The sequence below is a fragment of the Lepus europaeus genome, chromosome 5 (assembly GCF_033115175.1).
Source record: "Lepus europaeus isolate LE1 chromosome 5, mLepTim1.pri, whole genome shotgun sequence".
Classification (NCBI taxonomy): domain Eukaryota; kingdom Metazoa; phylum Chordata; class Mammalia; order Lagomorpha; family Leporidae; genus Lepus; species Lepus europaeus.
In genome coordinates this window covers 24,901,445-24,917,715 of record NC_084831.1, presented here as the reverse complement: position 1 = coordinate 24,917,715, position 16,271 = coordinate 24,901,445, and the positions used below count along the sequence as shown (strand labels likewise).

General features: G+C 46.1%; 2 protein-coding genes across 8 annotated transcripts in view; one reads left to right on the top strand and one right to left on the bottom strand.

Moving 5' to 3' along the window:
• The window catches only part of S100PBP (S100P binding protein), a 40,743-nt gene extending 29,028 nt beyond the window's left edge, over positions 1 to 11,715 (bottom strand). For 2 of the 6 annotated variants that reach the window (XM_062190894.1, XM_062190897.1), the window contains exons 1-4: positions 11,610 to 11,715; positions 5,680 to 5,795; positions 3,855 to 4,693; positions 3,059 to 3,144 (exon numbers count right to left, since the gene is read on the bottom strand). In XM_062190894.1, coding sequence (XP_062046878.1) covers positions 3,059 to 3,144; positions 3,855 to 4,691 — 923 coding nt within the window. In that variant the 5' untranslated portion in view covers positions 4,692 to 4,693; positions 5,680 to 5,795; positions 11,610 to 11,715. Of the gene's footprint in view, positions 1 to 3,058; positions 3,145 to 3,854; positions 4,694 to 5,679; positions 5,796 to 9,134; positions 9,196 to 9,311; positions 9,391 to 11,609 lie in introns of all 6 variants that reach the window. The other 4 variants (XM_062190896.1, XM_062190898.1, XM_062190895.1 and 1 more) reach the window with 4 other exon arrangements.
• A 173-nt stretch (positions 11,716 to 11,888) lies between these two features.
• YARS1 (tyrosyl-tRNA synthetase 1) overlaps positions 11,889 to 16,271 on the top strand; it is a 29,334-nt gene continuing 24,951 nt past the window's right edge. The window contains exons 1-3 of one of the 2 annotated variants that reach the window (XM_062190886.1): positions 11,889 to 12,150; positions 15,565 to 15,711; positions 15,862 to 16,037. In XM_062190886.1, coding sequence (XP_062046870.1) covers positions 12,046 to 12,150; positions 15,565 to 15,711; positions 15,862 to 16,037 — 428 coding nt within the window. In that variant the 5' untranslated portion in view covers positions 11,889 to 12,045. The remainder of the gene's footprint in view (positions 12,151 to 15,564; positions 15,712 to 15,861; positions 16,038 to 16,271) is intronic. The other variant, XM_062190887.1, reaches the window with a different exon arrangement.

Below are 16,271 nucleotides of genomic sequence, written 5' to 3'. Positions count from 1 at the left end.
TAATGAGTATCTTGGGAGGCAACAGGCAATGGCTCAAGTTGCTGGATCCCTGTCATCCACATAGGAAACCCAGATGGAGTTTTGGGTTCCAGGTTTTTGCCTGGCCCGTCCCTGGCTGTTGTGGGTATCTGGGAAGTGACCCAGCAGGTAGAAGATCTCTCGCTCTTTCTGCCTCTCTCTGTGTCTTCCAAATAAGTTTTTTGGAAAAATTTAAGATCAGTTACAGAAGACAATGTTAGTCACATAAATAAGAAGTTAAAATCAAGATTAGAATTGAAACAAAGCAGAAAAGAAGAAATAGGTATAAATTTCCTGCTAACAAGGAAGGCGAAGATTATCTAGTCCCTAGATAAAGAAAGCTTTTATTGAGTAATTCAAGATTAGTTAGGAAATAGCTTCACAGAGCCACAGAAAAGGTAAATGAGATAAAGATGGAAAAGAAACAGCTAAACCTGGCAATTAGGGCTATGGTGACCTTGGCAAGAGCAATTTTTGGCTCTTGCTTTCACTGACTGCATTGTACTTAAGACTCGGCAGATGAGAATATTGAGATCATATGTTTATTACTGTTCCAAGTAGAGACTTGTGTTCTTTGGTATAATTCCCATTGTAAGCATTTCACAATGTTTTCCTCAATTATGCCAGGAAAGCAAGAATTTAAAAAAATTGGATGGGGCCAGCGCTATGGCAAAGTGGTAAAGCCACCACCTTTAGTGCCAGCATCCCATATGAGCGCTGGTTTGAGTCCTAGCTGCTCCACTTCCAATTCAGATTTCTGCTATGGTCTAGGAAAGCAGTGGAGGATGGCCCAAGTTCTTAGGCACCTGCACCCGCTTGGCAGAAATGAAGAAGCTCCAGGCTCCAGGCTTTTGAGCAGCCCAGTTCTGGCCGTTGTGGCCATTTGGGGAGTGAACCAGCAGACAGAAGACCTCACTCTCTCTTCCTCTCTGTAACTCTGCCTTTCAAATAAATAAATAAATCTTTTTAAAAAATGGGATTATGGGTGATAGAAGAAGCAGACTTTAGCCTTATTTGTAATATTTAAAACTTTTAAAGCAGAATATATTTAAAGCAGAATAATATAATGTATATAAATGAACATTCAAAAAAATTTTAAATCCTATTGTAAGGATGCTAATCTGACTCAATCTAAAAGTTTGTCTAGAGCATTCAATTGAAAAAGTCCATGTATAGACTGCCATCTCCTGGAAAGAAGAGAATAAACTGAAAAGGTGACCCAAATCTGCCACCCCTATAAGAATTTTCCCAAGGACAATTGTGTGCAAGTTCAGAGAGTTGAGTTGATGATTTTCTACATAATTATGCTTAAACCTTTTTGTTAAAAATTATTCTAACTTTCCATCATATACATGCCCAGGATCCTATACAGAGAGGAGAGAAATTAACAAAGTACTTCAAAAAGTTACTGAGCGCCGGATTCTATCCCGGTTGCCTCTCTTCCAGGCCAGCTCTCTGCTGTGGCCCGGGAGTGCAGTGGAGGATGGCCCAAGTACTTGGGCCCTGCACCCCATGGGAGACCAGGAGAAGCACCTGGCTCCTGCCTTCGGATCAGCGTGGTGCGCCGGCCACGGCGGCCATTGGAGGGTGAACCAACGGCAAAAGGAAGACCTTTCTCTCTGTCTCTCTCTCTCACTGTCCACTCTGCCAGTCAAAAAAAAAAGTTATTGAGAAGGGGTCAGTGTTGTGGTGCTGCAGGTTCAATCACCACTTGGGACTCTGGCATTCCTTATCTGAGACCTAGTTCAAGTCTCGGCTACTCTGATTCAGATCCAGCTCCCTGCTAATTTGCCTGGGAAGGCAGCAGATAATGGTCCAACTACTTGGGTCCCTGCCAACCATGTGGGAGACCTGGTTGGAATTCCTGGATCCTCGCTTCAGCCTGGCCCACCCCTGGCTGCTGGCATTTGGAGAATGAACCAGAGTAGGGAAGTTCTCTCTGTCTCTATCGCTCTGCCTTTCAAAAGATAATAAGTATATCTTTTTTTTTTTTTTAAAGATTTATTTATTCACTTGAAAGAGTTATACAGAGAAGACAGGCAGAGAGAGAGAGAGAGAGGTCCTCCATCACTAGTTCACTCCCCAATTGGCCACAACAGCTGGAGCTGCGCCGATCCAAAGCCAGGAGCCAGGAGCTTCCTCCGGGTCTCCCATGTGGGTGCAAGGGCTCAAGGACCCAGGCCATCCTCCATTGCCCTCCCAGGCAATAGCAGAGAGCTGGATCAGAAGTGAAGCAGACAGGACTCGAACTGGTGCCCATAGGGAATGCCGGCACTACAGGCAGTGGCTTTACCTGCTACACCACAGCGTTGGCCCCAAATAAGTATATCTTAATTTAAAAATTGTTTAAAAAAAAAAAGTTGAGAAAACAGAATCAAAATAGGTAAAGTTTTGTTTGGTACAAAAATTTTTTTGAAATCTGTACATAATTTTATTTAAGGATTCCTAGTACATCTTTAACTTTTTAAAAAAATTATTTGAAAGTCAGAGTTACAGACAGCAGGAGAGAGAGAGACAGAGAGAGAGAGAATATCTTCCATCCACTATTTCACTCCCCAGATGGTCACAACGGAAAAGGCTAAGCCAGGCTGAAGCCAAGAACCAGGAGCTGTATCCAGGTCTCCCATATGTGTGGCAGGGGCCCAAGCACTTGGGTCATCTTTCTCTGCTTTTCCTAAGCCATTAGTAGAGATCTGTATTGAAGTGGAGCAGCCAAGACTCAAACCGGTACACATATGGGATGCTGTCATTGCAGACAGTGTTTTTACTGGCTATGCCAACACCGGCCCTGCCTTTTTTTACTTTTAAAATAACCTAAGGAGGCAGCAGAGAAGGCATAATTAGCCATATTTTACTGGTGTAGAAACTGAACAGAGATTATTCGATTTGCTAAGATCATACAGTTGGTAGTGTCGGAATTTCAGGTTGGCTTACTCCCAGTACAGGATTTTTTTCCTGCATTAAGGGGAAATTGGGGAGCAGAAAAAAGAATTTGAAGACAATCAACAGAAATCAGAATATTTAATTACAGTTATGTTACCTGGTTTTGGTTTGTAGAACAGGAATGACTTTGCCTAGTCTTTTCTCATGGACTTTCATCTTGCCAGAATCCTTGTCAAAAACATCCTATTTTTTGCCAAAATAGAAGGAATGCAAAAGATAGTTCTTAGCTACAAGAAAACACTATTTATGAAAATGTTTTTAAACCAAAGACTATAAAGGCATGCCCTTGAACACATATCCTTGAACTCCACTGTGTCCCATGCACTATTAATAGTGCTTTAAATGATAGCAACTACAATTTTTGGGGAAAAATAAATAAATAAAAGAAAACTCTAAGTGGGCACTTATTTGGCAGATAGGCAATCAGGCCAAAAAGGTTAGGAAAATTGCTCAGGATTTCTTAGCTCTTCGGTGGTTCACTCAGATACAGAGTTATATCTAATAGGCATGCCAACCAAGGATGAAGACTTAGTCTGAAACTCAAAGGAAGCAGAAATAATACAATCATCACCTTATTCAATAGATCATAACTGAGTAAGATGTACCAAGTACTACAAGTACATTATTTCATTCATTCTTATTATATTGTAAAATATATTATACTCTGATTTACAGGTAAGAAATCTGAGACGGCATAGAGGCTAAATAACTGATCCAGGACCCAAACTGAAATTTGTCTGGATACAAAGCTCTGCTAGACTGGTGGTACAGGATGTCTATCACAGGAGAGGCTGTGCATGTATAAGGGTAGGGGGTATATGGGAATTTATTTATACAGCTTCTGAATGAAAATAATTTCTGTTTTCTTTTCAACTTGAAAAAAATGTACTTACTTTGTTTGGTGAACTGGAAACTGAAAACTTCACTTCACAACTTGATTTATGTGATCCACCATTTCTCCAGGATGACTCCATGTTAGGAGTCTCCGGGTGGTCTGAGAGCTGAGAGAATACAGGTATGGGTTTCTTACAATCAGGCAGATTTTTACCAGAGACAGTTTGTTGAACGTTACTGTTGGAAGACAGCAGAAGCTGTTCCCAGGAAGAATTACTGGGGCTGATCCCTTCAGATTCAGTGCAAGCTTCGCCCTCATTTGGGGTAAGACCATCTCTCATTTCTTCCCCAATGGAGGGGGGCTTTTCGGTATCTTTGGATAAATTAACTTTTTTCTTTTCACACACAGTATCACACGCAGCTGGATTAAATGGTGCAACAATAGTTACTTTTATGAGATTCTTTTCTAGTGCAAAACGTCTGTTTAAAGGTTTAGCAGGAGTTGGCCCATGACCAACTGATGTATTTAGTTGAGGTAGTTTAAAGAGGCCAGGGGTCTCAGTTACTGATCCCAAGCTGCACAATGAATTTGAATTTTTCTCTTGCGGAGTATCAGGTAGAATTTGACTCCCTTTCCCTCCGTTCTCAACATGTCCACCATCATCTTTATACAACCCTTCTCCACACACATCTGATGGGTCATCATCTTTCAAAAGCTCCTGGATCTCCTCCTCTGTGTAGCTGAAATGGCCATCATCTTCTTCTCCATCAGACAGCTCCAGCAAGGAATCATCTAATTCTTCTTCATCCAAGGAACTCCAAGAAAATGAGGCATTATCTTTATGCAAGAAAGAGGTCCCGGAAGACTGTTCAGAGGGCATTAGTGAGCACGCCATATCTGGAAAAACAAGAGGAACTTTCACTGAAAGAAAACAAAACTTTATACCAACTTCAAACCATTTTATATGACTATTTTAAAATCTTGTGGAAAATGTGCACTATGAAAAAATATGCATGGATTTCAAATATATTTTGCACCAAAATAAATTTTCAACTTCATTTCCACAAACTTTTTTTTTTTTTAAAGACTCACTGATTCATTGATTTGAAAGGCAGTGATGAGAAGGAAAGACCAAGAAAGAGATCTTCACTCCTGAAATGGCCAGCATCCAATATGGGCGCTGGTTCAAGTCCCCACTGCTCCACTTCTGATCTAGCTCTCTGCTATGGCCTGCAAAAGCAGTAGGAGATGGCCCAAGTCCTTGGGCCCCTGCAGCCACATGGGAGACCTGGAAGAATCTCCTTGCTCCTGGCTTTGGATCAGCGCAGCTTGGGCTGCTGCAGCCATCTGGGGAGTGAACCAGCAGATGGAAGACCTCTCTGTCTCTACCTCTCTCTGAAACTCTTTCAAATAAATAAAAATAAATCTTAAAAATAAATAAATTGGAATTGGATGGGCATTGGCCTAGCAGTTAAGACACCCATATCCCATATCACAGTGACTGGGTTCAAGTCCTGGCTTTCAATCTGATTCTAGTTTCCTGCTGATGTACACCCTAGGAGCCAGCAGGTGATAACTGAAGTACTTGGGTCCCTGACACATGGAAGCCCTTGACTGAGTTCCAGGCTCCACACTTTGGCCTGGCCCAGTCCTCACTGTTCTGGGAATTTGAGAAGCAAGCCAGTGGATGGGAGAACTGTCTGAGCCCCTCTATCTCTCTCTCTGTCTCAAATAAATATTTTAAAAATAAAAACACAATAAACATGTACCATCATGGAACAATATCTACAACACACAAACAAAACAAATATAGATCATGTAAAAAGATGTGTATTATTTTTGAAGTTAAAAAAATCAAGAAGATAAACAACTGCTTTCCATACTGTGTGGAGCTGCTGGAGAGATCTTTGCCTTTGCCACGAGACCAAATGGAAAAGGTTTGAGCTTTTGCTAGCTGTTCTTTTCAGGAGACTTGTCAAAATGATTGACTCCCACCTTCCTGCAGACACAAAGAAAATTAAAGGATCTTCTCATCACTTTCAACTCTGCTAATTACAAAGTCAACTGCATTATGCTTAAGGTGCTCCATCTATTAATTTTGAGCTTGACTTTTTGGATTTTTTGAGTCAAGTACACCACAGAAAAACCTTTAGAGAAAAAATATTATGCAACAGAGGAACTAGTTTTATTCTTCCCAACAATCTGTACTTTCTTAAGTGTATCATTCGCTTTAGTAGGATTAACACTGGGTTGGCAGGCCTGGTTCTGTCACTAACCAGACTCTTAATAACTTAGGCAAGCCACCTAACCATTTGGACTTGTTCCTCATTTATAAAATGGGAAAGCAATGAAGAAAGGGGACTAGGCAAAGTCTAAGATTCCACAAAACTTAAAAATTAATCATGACCACAGACACACAAATCTCATTTTCCATACCACTATAAATGCACACACACAAAAAAAATCTGTAAAGATACAAACACAAAAAGCAATGACTAAGGGGCCAGTGCTGTGGCTATTGGGTAAAGCCTCTGCCTGCAGTGCCAATGTCCCGTATGGGTGCCGGTTCAAGTCCCAGCTGCTCCTCTTCTGATCCAGCTCTCTGCTATGGCCTGGGATAGCAGTAGAAGATGGCCCAAGTCCTTGGGGCCCTGCATCCTCCCTTCCATCCAGGGAGACCTGGAAGAAGCTCCTGGCTTAGGACTGGCCCAGCTCTGGCAGTTGTGGCCATCTTGGAGTGAACCAGTGGATGGAAGTTCTCTCGCTCGCTCGCTCTCTCCCTCTCTCTCTGTAATTCTGCCTTTCAAATAAATAAATAAATCTTAAAAAAAAAAAAAATGACTATTACGACCTGTGGGGAGAGGGCAAGGGAAGACTATTGTTAGTATCATTTTACTTTTCTACTTGAGTATTTATTTTTATAATTAAAATACAGCTTTTTTTAAAATTGCTAATGACAGATCTAATCTATCATTTTCCAGATGGGAAAGGTGATAAAAATCTAGTATTTCACCTATCACATCTGAGATAATACTTAAGCACTGAACTTAACAATTTGGAAAATTCCTTATACAGTCTTTTAACTGTAAATTTTTCCCTATGCCGATACCATCTATACCACACCTTGAGTTTCAGTTTCAGTTCATACACTTTCAGAAAACATTTTCTGAACAACAATTAGCACAAAGCACTGAGCTACATAAGTTTGTTTCCCAAGAAATAAAAACATGGTTCCCATCCTCAAGGAACGCATAATCTTGCTAGGAAGAAAATATTGAAAATTAAGCACCAATATAAGACCATATAAAATAGTATAGACAATAAAGTACTAGAGTTAGAAGAAGGATTATAAAATTTTAGAATTAGAAATAATGAATATCTATTATAAACCAGGCAATATAAGACACATTTTATAACTCTAATTTAACCCCTCAACACAACTCTGTAAAATTTATCTTTATCAAGGAAATCAAGTTTTCTATTAGATTTAAACATAGAGCCTTTAATACTTCTGATTTTACCAATATTCCAGCAACTTTTGTGAACGAGTTCCAGGAATAGAAGCAAGTCTCTCCATAAGAAGAAAAGTAATTTCACTCCCTAGTGGCTAAGTTATTTTATAGAGTGAAATGTTGTTTTGTTTTTTTAGGGAGCAGTAAGAAACAAGTTTACTTCAGGAAAATTTTTCTTTTACTTAAAAGTTTTGCTGTTGTCAAGCACAAATATCACATGCAAAAGGGTTAAAGCAGCTACATTCCTCAGAAGCACTCTCTGAACCACTGCTCCACCTCATCCCAACTCCTTCCAAAAAGCATGAAGCACATACTTGGTCAAACAAAGAGCTAAATAGATTTTCACTCTTGGAAAACAAGTTCACAGGCATTAAGCAACTTAACCAACTACATGTAGCTAAAAATTCTAGCACAAGGATCCAAATCTAATTCCAAAGGCAGTTTTTGTTTTTGTTTTTGTTTTACTACTGTTGTGATAGGCTTGCCCAAAGTCAATTCGCAAATGGCTGAGTTCGTATCCAAACTCAGGTCTTCTAAATTCAATACATACACTAAAAAACTTGGAAAAAAGCTGCCTTATTATGCATATAAAACTGCCCTTGGAAAAAAGCTGCCTATTATGCATATAAAACTGCCCTTGGCCTCACAGCTGCAACGCAAAAAGTGAGAAACATCCCTAAATGTGACCAAACATCACTGAAAGTAAAGCTTTACTTGCACACATAGGACCAATATCCTTCACCAGCTGTTAGTCCTAAGTCATAGGATGTCCAGAGGCAGAGCTGGCTCCGCTGTTTTTCTCATAGACTCTCCCAATGGCAAAAGCATGCTAAACAATACCACAAGTGAGGGTACTTCAAAAAGTTCATGGAAACAGTGGCATTAAAAGATATGCTTATCTAGGTGCAAAAATATTTTGAAATCCATGCATTCCCCCTTTAAAAAAAAAAAAACAACAAGCTAATCTTTTAATTCCATTTCTAAAAACTTTGTTTAAAAATTTGAGAGGCCAGAAAAGAGAGTAAGCAAGCGAGTGAGTGAGTGCATGCTCCCATCTGCTGCTTCACCAAATGCCAGGCTGGGTAGGAGCCAGAGCAAGAATCCAGGAACACAATCCAGATTTTCCACATGGGTGGCAGAGGCATGATTACTTAAGCCTTCACCACTGTCCCCCAGGGTCTGCACTAGCAAGAAGCTGGAGCCAGGGTCCAGGGTCCAGAGCTGGGAAATGAACCCAGGCACTCCAATGAAGAACAGACATCTTAAATGCTAAGCTAAATGCTTGCTCCCATGGTTTTCTCATAATGTGCATTTTACATGCACTTTCTGAAGACCTTTTATATATGCAAATATAGACATGATTTTTAACATGCACAAATAATTCTCATTTTTATTTCCTCACTTTCAAAAATATTTTAATTGTAGAGATTTTAAACATATAATGAACTCCTATATACCCATCACTCAACCCCAACTACTATCAACCCATAGCTAATCTTGCCCCAACCACTTCCCCTCTATAATGGGTTAATTTGAAGCAAATTTCAGGCATCACATCATTTCATCATAAAAAACAAGAATTCCTTATAAAATACCCAGTTCCAATTTCTATGTATATCATATTTGTTTCAAACTTAAAAAAAGTCAGTATTTGAATAAGATCCATACCACATAACTGGCCAATGTCTTGTATTTTAATCTATAGATTTCCTATTTTCCCCTACCCCACAATTTATTTGTTAAAGTAAACAATTCCATATATGTATATCAAAATTATAAGAAGACGCATGGGAATGAGAAATGCCCAAATTCAGGACAGTGGTTACCTGTGGTGGCGGATGGCAAGTGGCCATGAGTAGCTTCACCTCTATCTGTAAAGTCTCATTTCTTAATAAACAATAGAAAGACAATTATGGCACATACTTGGCACACAAATATGACAATGTAAGATAAAGAGGGATGGTAGGGGGTGGCACTGTGGCACAGCAGGTTGAGCTGCCCACCTGTGACTGCTGCATCCCATAAGAGTGCCAGTTGAAGTCCTGGCTGTTCCACTTCAGATCCAGCTCTCTGCTAATGTACCTGCAAAAGCAGCGGAAGATGGCCCAAGTGCTTGGGCCCCTGTCACCCATGTGAGAGACCCAAATGGAGTTCATGGTCCTGGCCTAGACAGTTGTGGCCATTTGAGAAGTGAACCAGATGAAGATCTCTCTCTCCCACTTCTCTGTAACTCTGCCATTCAAAATAAATAACTCTTTCACAAAAAAAGCATTAAACTGGTAGAGAACTTCCTCTAGACCCTGCTTATTTAGAAATTAACCAGTATGTTATTCTTTTCTAGTTTAATTCAGTTTTAAACCAAACTGTCACTAAATTGAACACCAGAGGGGGCCGGCATTGTGGATAAAGCCACTGCCTGCAGTGCCAGCATCCCATATGGGCAATGGTTTGCGTCCCGGCTGTTCCACTTCGATCCAACTCTCTGTGTGGCCTGGGAAAGCAGTGGAGGATGATCCAAGTGCTTGGGCCCCTGTACCCATGTGGGAGACCCGGAGGAAGATTCTGGCTCCTGGCTTCGGATTGGCCCAGCTCTGGCCATTTGGGGAGTGAACCAGCAGAAGGAAGACCTCTTTCTCTCTGTAAGTCTGCCTTTCAAATAAATAAACAAATATTTAAAAAAGAAAAGGAGATACAGAGATTCTCATAACGCTCAACTGTGGGACATTTAAGAAAGTACTCTAAATCTAAAAATGCTGTTATCACAGAAAGTTGATACGTTGCAAGGGAGGAAAAACCTTCTGATAAAACTGGAGGCCTTAAGTGAGGTTCCACAACGCAGCTTCAGTTCCTGCTCTGCCATTCTACCCTTCTTGGCACTTGCTCAGAGAATCTACGGGGACCCCTTTACTTTGAAAGGAAAATTATTTTTTCCTATTTCCCATCTCTTAATTCTGCCGCTCCCCTCCCCTGCTGTGACCCTATTCTGTCCTTCCCATCTCTCACCTGTCCACCCCCTTCCTCGCACTTCAGTTTACCACCCCCTCTGTTCTCTAACCTTCTGGTTGCAACCTCAGAAACTGGTTTCCTGCCTATTTTTATCATACCTCAAAAAACCCATTGCCTAAGAGCACAAAAAGCCTTATTCAGGCCACTCAAACAGCTACCTCAGGCTCAAGCCCACATCCTTAAGGCTTCAAGATCAAGGCCATTAACAAGCTGGACGGGACAGGTATGGCCACGGGCAAGGGTTCTTTCCCGCCCCACTGGCCTTCCATTTCCAGCTTCTCCCAAATGCAACACACGTGAAGCACAGGAGCACGAAAAGCACTCAGTTGGCTCAATGATCGCCCCATCCAAAGGGCACCAATTTTTTTTTTTTTTTTTTAAATCAGAGTGAACTGCGATCATCTGTAAGGACTCCACCACTCCCCGAAGTAACTGGAAACACGTCAGGGCCGGGCGGGAACTCTAAGTAACGTTTCACTGGATCGGGCTGCCAGGGCACTCCTCCCGCCCGGGCACGGGGACCAGATATTACCAAGCGGCCGCAACAGGTTTGTCACGGAAAAAAAAAAAAAGTCTCTTGAAGTGGAGCCCCCTAACAACTACGAAACAAACTGGACATCAGGGCGGTCGGTGGGCCACTTAATTACTTCTCAGCCCTGAGCGAGGCCAACCTCCTCCCCAGGAGCGAGCTGGCCACGGCGCCTGCGGGCCCTCGGGGAACGGTGGCCCAGGTGCCCCCTTCCAGCCGCCTCAGAAAGGCCCCGGCTGCGGGGCCGCACCGGCCGCCGGGCAGGGTCTCGGCATGGCCCTCCGCCCTCCTCCGAGGACAGCGGAATGCCCGGCCCGGGCCGGAGCCGAAGGTGGGCGCCGCGCCGGCTTCTCCGCGCCCCTCCCCCGGCGGGGGCGAAGTGGGACCCGGGCGAGCCCGCGCGGCGCCCAGCCGAGAACGCCAAGCTCGGCCGGGGGCGTCGTCCGCCCCCAGCGCCAGCGCTCCGTCCTCCCGCCGAGCGGGCTAGGGCGGCCCCCGGCCCCACGGGCCAGAACAGCGGACTCCGCTCCCCGCCTCTCCGACAGCCACACAGCCTCCCCTCAGGGTGAGCGGCAGCACTCGCTCGCACGCAGACGTGGAGGCGGGGGGCAGGGACATTTCCCCGCCATCACCTCTGGAGCGAGAACGAGCTCTTCTCTCCCTCAAACGGGGCGGACGGCGCGCGCAGCCCCTCGGAGAAGCAACAGGCGCCCCACCCCCCGCCCAGCCAGGGAACGTCGACCCCCTCGTCCCTCACGCGCTTCACCTCCGGAAGACGGGCCACAGCCTGTGCAAACGACGGTGCCTCACTCCGCCCCCTGCGCCATTTTATCGCCCCCTCCTCAACCTCCCCCACACCCAGCCAACTCCAGAGGGAGGGCAAGCAAACGGTGATTGGCAGGAAACCGCCCCGCCTTTAAGAAAGTTGCGCCTGCGCAGACGACGCGACCACGCCCTCCGTACCGCCCTCCCCGCTTCCTGGCTCCACCCCGTCCCGCCTCATCGACCCTCTCGACTCTCCGCTGCTCCTGACTCTCTCCTCGTTGCTACCGGGCAGAGAGAGGTGCAGGCCTAGGAAGACGAGCGACGAGCTCAGCTGACGCAACCCGGCAGGACTCGCGTGACAGTTCCCGGCACGCGGCGGCCACCGAGGAAGAGGCGCGGGTACCGGGCTGAACGCGAGAAGCAGGGGTGGCTGAGCCATGGGGGATGCTCCAAGTCCTGAAGAGAAGCTGCACCTTATCACCCGGAACCTGCAGGTTGGGCCTCGGGGTTGGAAATGCGCCGTTGTACACTGGGGGCCCAAGGTGCGCTGACTGGGATCCTAAGTGCATGGGGACAGGGACTCCGCGCCGGGGAGCTCTGAGAGTCCTCACTGCTGATCACTCAGGGAGCCATTCCCGGAGTGCCCCAGAGATCACGGTGGGCTCTCGTGAGCAGCCGCGTCGTTGGAGCCCGCTTTGACTCCAGGACTGCCACCCCACCCACCCTATTGTGTGCCAGGTGCGGTGCTAGGCGCTGGGGAGACGTCAGGGCCCTGCTCTCCCACAGAGCCTGTCGGGAGGGAACCGGACGTTTAAAATGGCCCGCAATCCAGGCCATTGCAGGGGAAGCAGGCACTAGAGGTGACCGTGCGGGGAGCTTTGGAAGGGAATGAGGTACGGCTCCCCCGAGGAAGCGACCTCTCCACTGAGCCCCGAAGGCTGCTCCTCCTGTCGCCAGCTGCTGCAGGAGGCGGAGCGGAAGGATGTAGGGAAGGGCATTTCAGAGAGAGGGAACGGTAGCGCCGAGCTCCGGAGGGGAGGGAGAGCACGGGGCTCAGAGCGAAGGCGAACTTGGCTGGGGCAGGGTGAGCACGGGGTCCCCTCGCCTCCTCGGATTATCAGGCAGACCCCTCCCAACCGCTTTTCTTATGTAGTCGCCCGCCCGTCCTGACTCTCCGCCTTTTTCTCTGTTGTTCCTCCCTAACTCTTCTGACAAACTGATACACTTTTTACATTTTACTGGTGTGTTCAGGAAGGATCGTAAGGACCAAGTCCTAAGGGCCCTGTAAGCTTTATTCTACAAGGCCAGTTTAAAATTGAGCCTTGGAGGCAGGCGTTTGGCAAAGCAGTTAAACTACCTCTCGGGACTCCTGCTCCTCTTACTAGAATGCCTCGGTTCAAGTCCCGGGTTCAAGTCCCGTACCGGGTTCAAGTCCTGTACCGGCTTCCCGACAGTGCACACCCTGGGGAGCAGCAGGTGATGGCTCCAGCAGGAGGTCCCTGCCAGATTGGATTCCAGACTCCTAGCTTTGGTCAGGCCCAGAGCTGGTGGTTGTGGGCATTTGGAGAGTGACCCAGGGCATGGGAGAGATGTCTCTCTCTCTTTCCCTTTTGTCTTCAAATAAACTCAGAAGGACAAAAACCTTTAACATTGAGGCTGGCACTGTGGCACAGTAGGCTAAGCCTCTGCGCCATGGCACCGGCATCCCTTATGGGCACCTGTTCCTGTCCTGGCTGCTCTGCTTCTGATCCAGCTCTCTGCTGTGACCTGGGAAAGCAGTAGAAGATGGACCAAGTGCTTGGGCCCCTGCACCTGCATGGGAGACCCGGAAGAAGCTCCTGGCTCCTGGCTTTGGATCAGCCTGGCTCTGGTCATTGTGGCCATTTGGGGAGTGAACCAGCGGGTGGAAGACCTTTCTCTCTGTCTCTCCCTTCTCTGTAACTCTATCTCTCGAATAAATAAATAAAATCTTAAAAAAAAAAAAAAAGCACTTTAACATTGAGTTTTACTCAAAGAGCATCACTTGGACCACTGCTTATTTTGTTTTTGAGATATAGTTCACATACTATAAAATTCATACTTTTAAGATTTATTCATTTGGAAGTGATGAGGACAGCAGAGAGAGAGAGCTCTTCCATCCTCTGGTTCACTCTCCAAATAGCTACAACAGCCAGGGCTGGGCCAGGCTGAAGCCAGGAGCTTCTTCCAGGTCCCTCAGGTGGGTGCAGGGGCCCAAGCACTTGGGCCATTCTCTGCTGCTTTCCCAGGCCATAGCAGGGAGCTGGATGGGAAGTGGAGCAGCGGGGACTCGGACAGGCACTTTTATGGGATGCTGGCATTGCAGGCCACGGCTTAACCTGCTGTGCCACGACACTGGCCCCCAAATATTGAAATTTAAAGATCTCTGTGGCTACCCCTTGCTACGTGGATTGGAAGAAGCAAGAATAGATGCAAGAGGCCTGTTGGGAGGGTGTTACGTTAACCCTGGTGTGAGCTTGTTAGCAGAGATGGCTGGAACAGAGGTTCTTGTCTTCACACAGGAAAGAATTCAGGTGTGAGACAGGAGTGGGAAGCAAGGTAGCCAGGTTTAATGGGGCAGGGGCATCCACCAGAACAGATGGGAGCTCTCCAGACAGAATCTGAGAGTGCCCAGCCATTCAGACTGGGGTAGGCAAGATCACACAGTTCAATGGAGAGAAGACATCTGACAGGCCAGGCGGACATCAGCAAAGAACTGAGAGAAATACACCTGAAAGATGAGGCGAGTGTCTCAGGGGAGACTGAGCACAGTCTGTATTCAGACCGGGGCTTGTAAGGAAGGGGCCCGGTTCTCCCCATCCCCCCCCCCACCTCCTCCTCCAGGGTTTGCCAGGTGTGAAACAGGTTAACTGACTCCCAGGGTCTTATCGTTCGGTGGTATCAGGCTGGGTAGCCCGCTTGGCACTGAACAGAGAGGATTCTCCTGGGTGCCTTCCTTGGGGGCATGGTTGGAACACCTGTAGTTATGGGGATGTGGGACTTTGTAGTGTAAACTACTGGGCTGCTTCCAAGGTGTGCTTCTGAGCCTGCTCACTCCTTCCCGTGGGTGCTGCTTTCCTTAGACCCCTCACACACACGTAGGCTGATTTCGAACTTCCTTCCTAACAGTCTGAGAGTGGCCTGGATGATGATGAAGAGGTGGTGATGAAGAGGCAGAGAGGAGTAGGAGGATTGAAGAGCTGTTTCAGAGTAACTTAAGCACTTGGTGAATACCATTAGTACCATTTAGTGAACCAGGGGTGAGACTGTAAGTGGAGAAGGTAGTTAGGAGTGGGCGAGGAAGGCAAGAGCATGAGTTTAATTTGAACACGTTGAGTTTGAAGCACTGGGTTGATAACAAGTACATAGTTCTGGACAAGGGACCCTCGGAAAGTTCGAGTAAAAAGAAGAATAAAGCCCCGAGGACTGCTAATATTTAATGATTAGGAAAAACAAGAGCAGCTGTGAAAAAAATCTAAGCAGCCAGAAGAGAAAAGAGGGAAAAATAATAATAATAAAGGAGGAGAGTGCTTCGGGGAGGGAGTGAGGACTAAACAGTATTCCCGGAACTTAGCAACACAGAGGGCATCTGTGATCTTGCAAGAGTGCATGTGATTACAGACTTCAGCAGTGCTGTGTGGTGCAGAACTCAGAGTGGAGTAGGAGATGAGACCTGAACAAAGAACAACTATTTTCAAAAGTTGGCTGCGAAAGGCAAGGGAGTGGTTAGAGGGGAAGCTGTGGACAGGGCCGTGCCCGCACACTCCTAACTTCCATGTCATTTCCCGGGAACGCTAGCAGCAGCGCCAACCCTACCTTGGCTTTCAGCCCCGAGAGCGTGGCTGGCTCTCCCTGCTTGGCTGTGAGCCAGGTGACAGGGTAGTGGATGAGCAAGGTGGGGCACCTGCATTCAACCAGCTCTTCTGCTTCTGCCACAGGAGGTTCTGGGCGAAGAGAAGCTGAAGGAGATACTGAAGGAGCGAGAACTTAAGGTTTACTGGGGCACAGCAACCACAGGCAAGCCACATGTGGCTTACTTCGTGCCCATGTCGAAGATTGCGGACTTTTTGAAGGCGGGATGTGAGGTAAGAACAGATGCTGTAAACCAAGTGACTGCCCTTGGGGAATGACCAAAAGAGGCTTCCCAAGGGTGAGGTGGGGGTGGGGAGGTGGAAGTAGGTTGGAGGTACTGGGACAAGTTCATGTTTTGGTGGTCCCTTATCTCCTATGGCCAGGTTACAATTCTGTTTGCGGACCTTCATGCATATTTGGATAACATGAAAGCCCCGTGGGAACTTCTAGAACTCCGAACTAGCTACTATGAGAATGTGATCAAGGCAATGCTGGAGAGCATTGGTGTGCCCTTGGAGAAGCTCAAGTTCGTCAAAGGCACTGATTACCAGCTCAGCAAGTAAGTGCTTGATCTTCCACCCTCCTTGTGGTTCTGGTGCCTCTAGCTAATTATAGGCCTACAGAGTCCAGAAACTCATTAAGTTTGGATTAGAAGCTGTTTGACACTATGTTAAGAACCATTTTTAGAAGGTATACCGTTTGTCTCTTTAATTCATCCACCAACAATGTACTGACTGGTAAATACCTAGGTGCTGCCCTGTTGGCTAGAGGGCTAGAGATGTAACTCTAATCA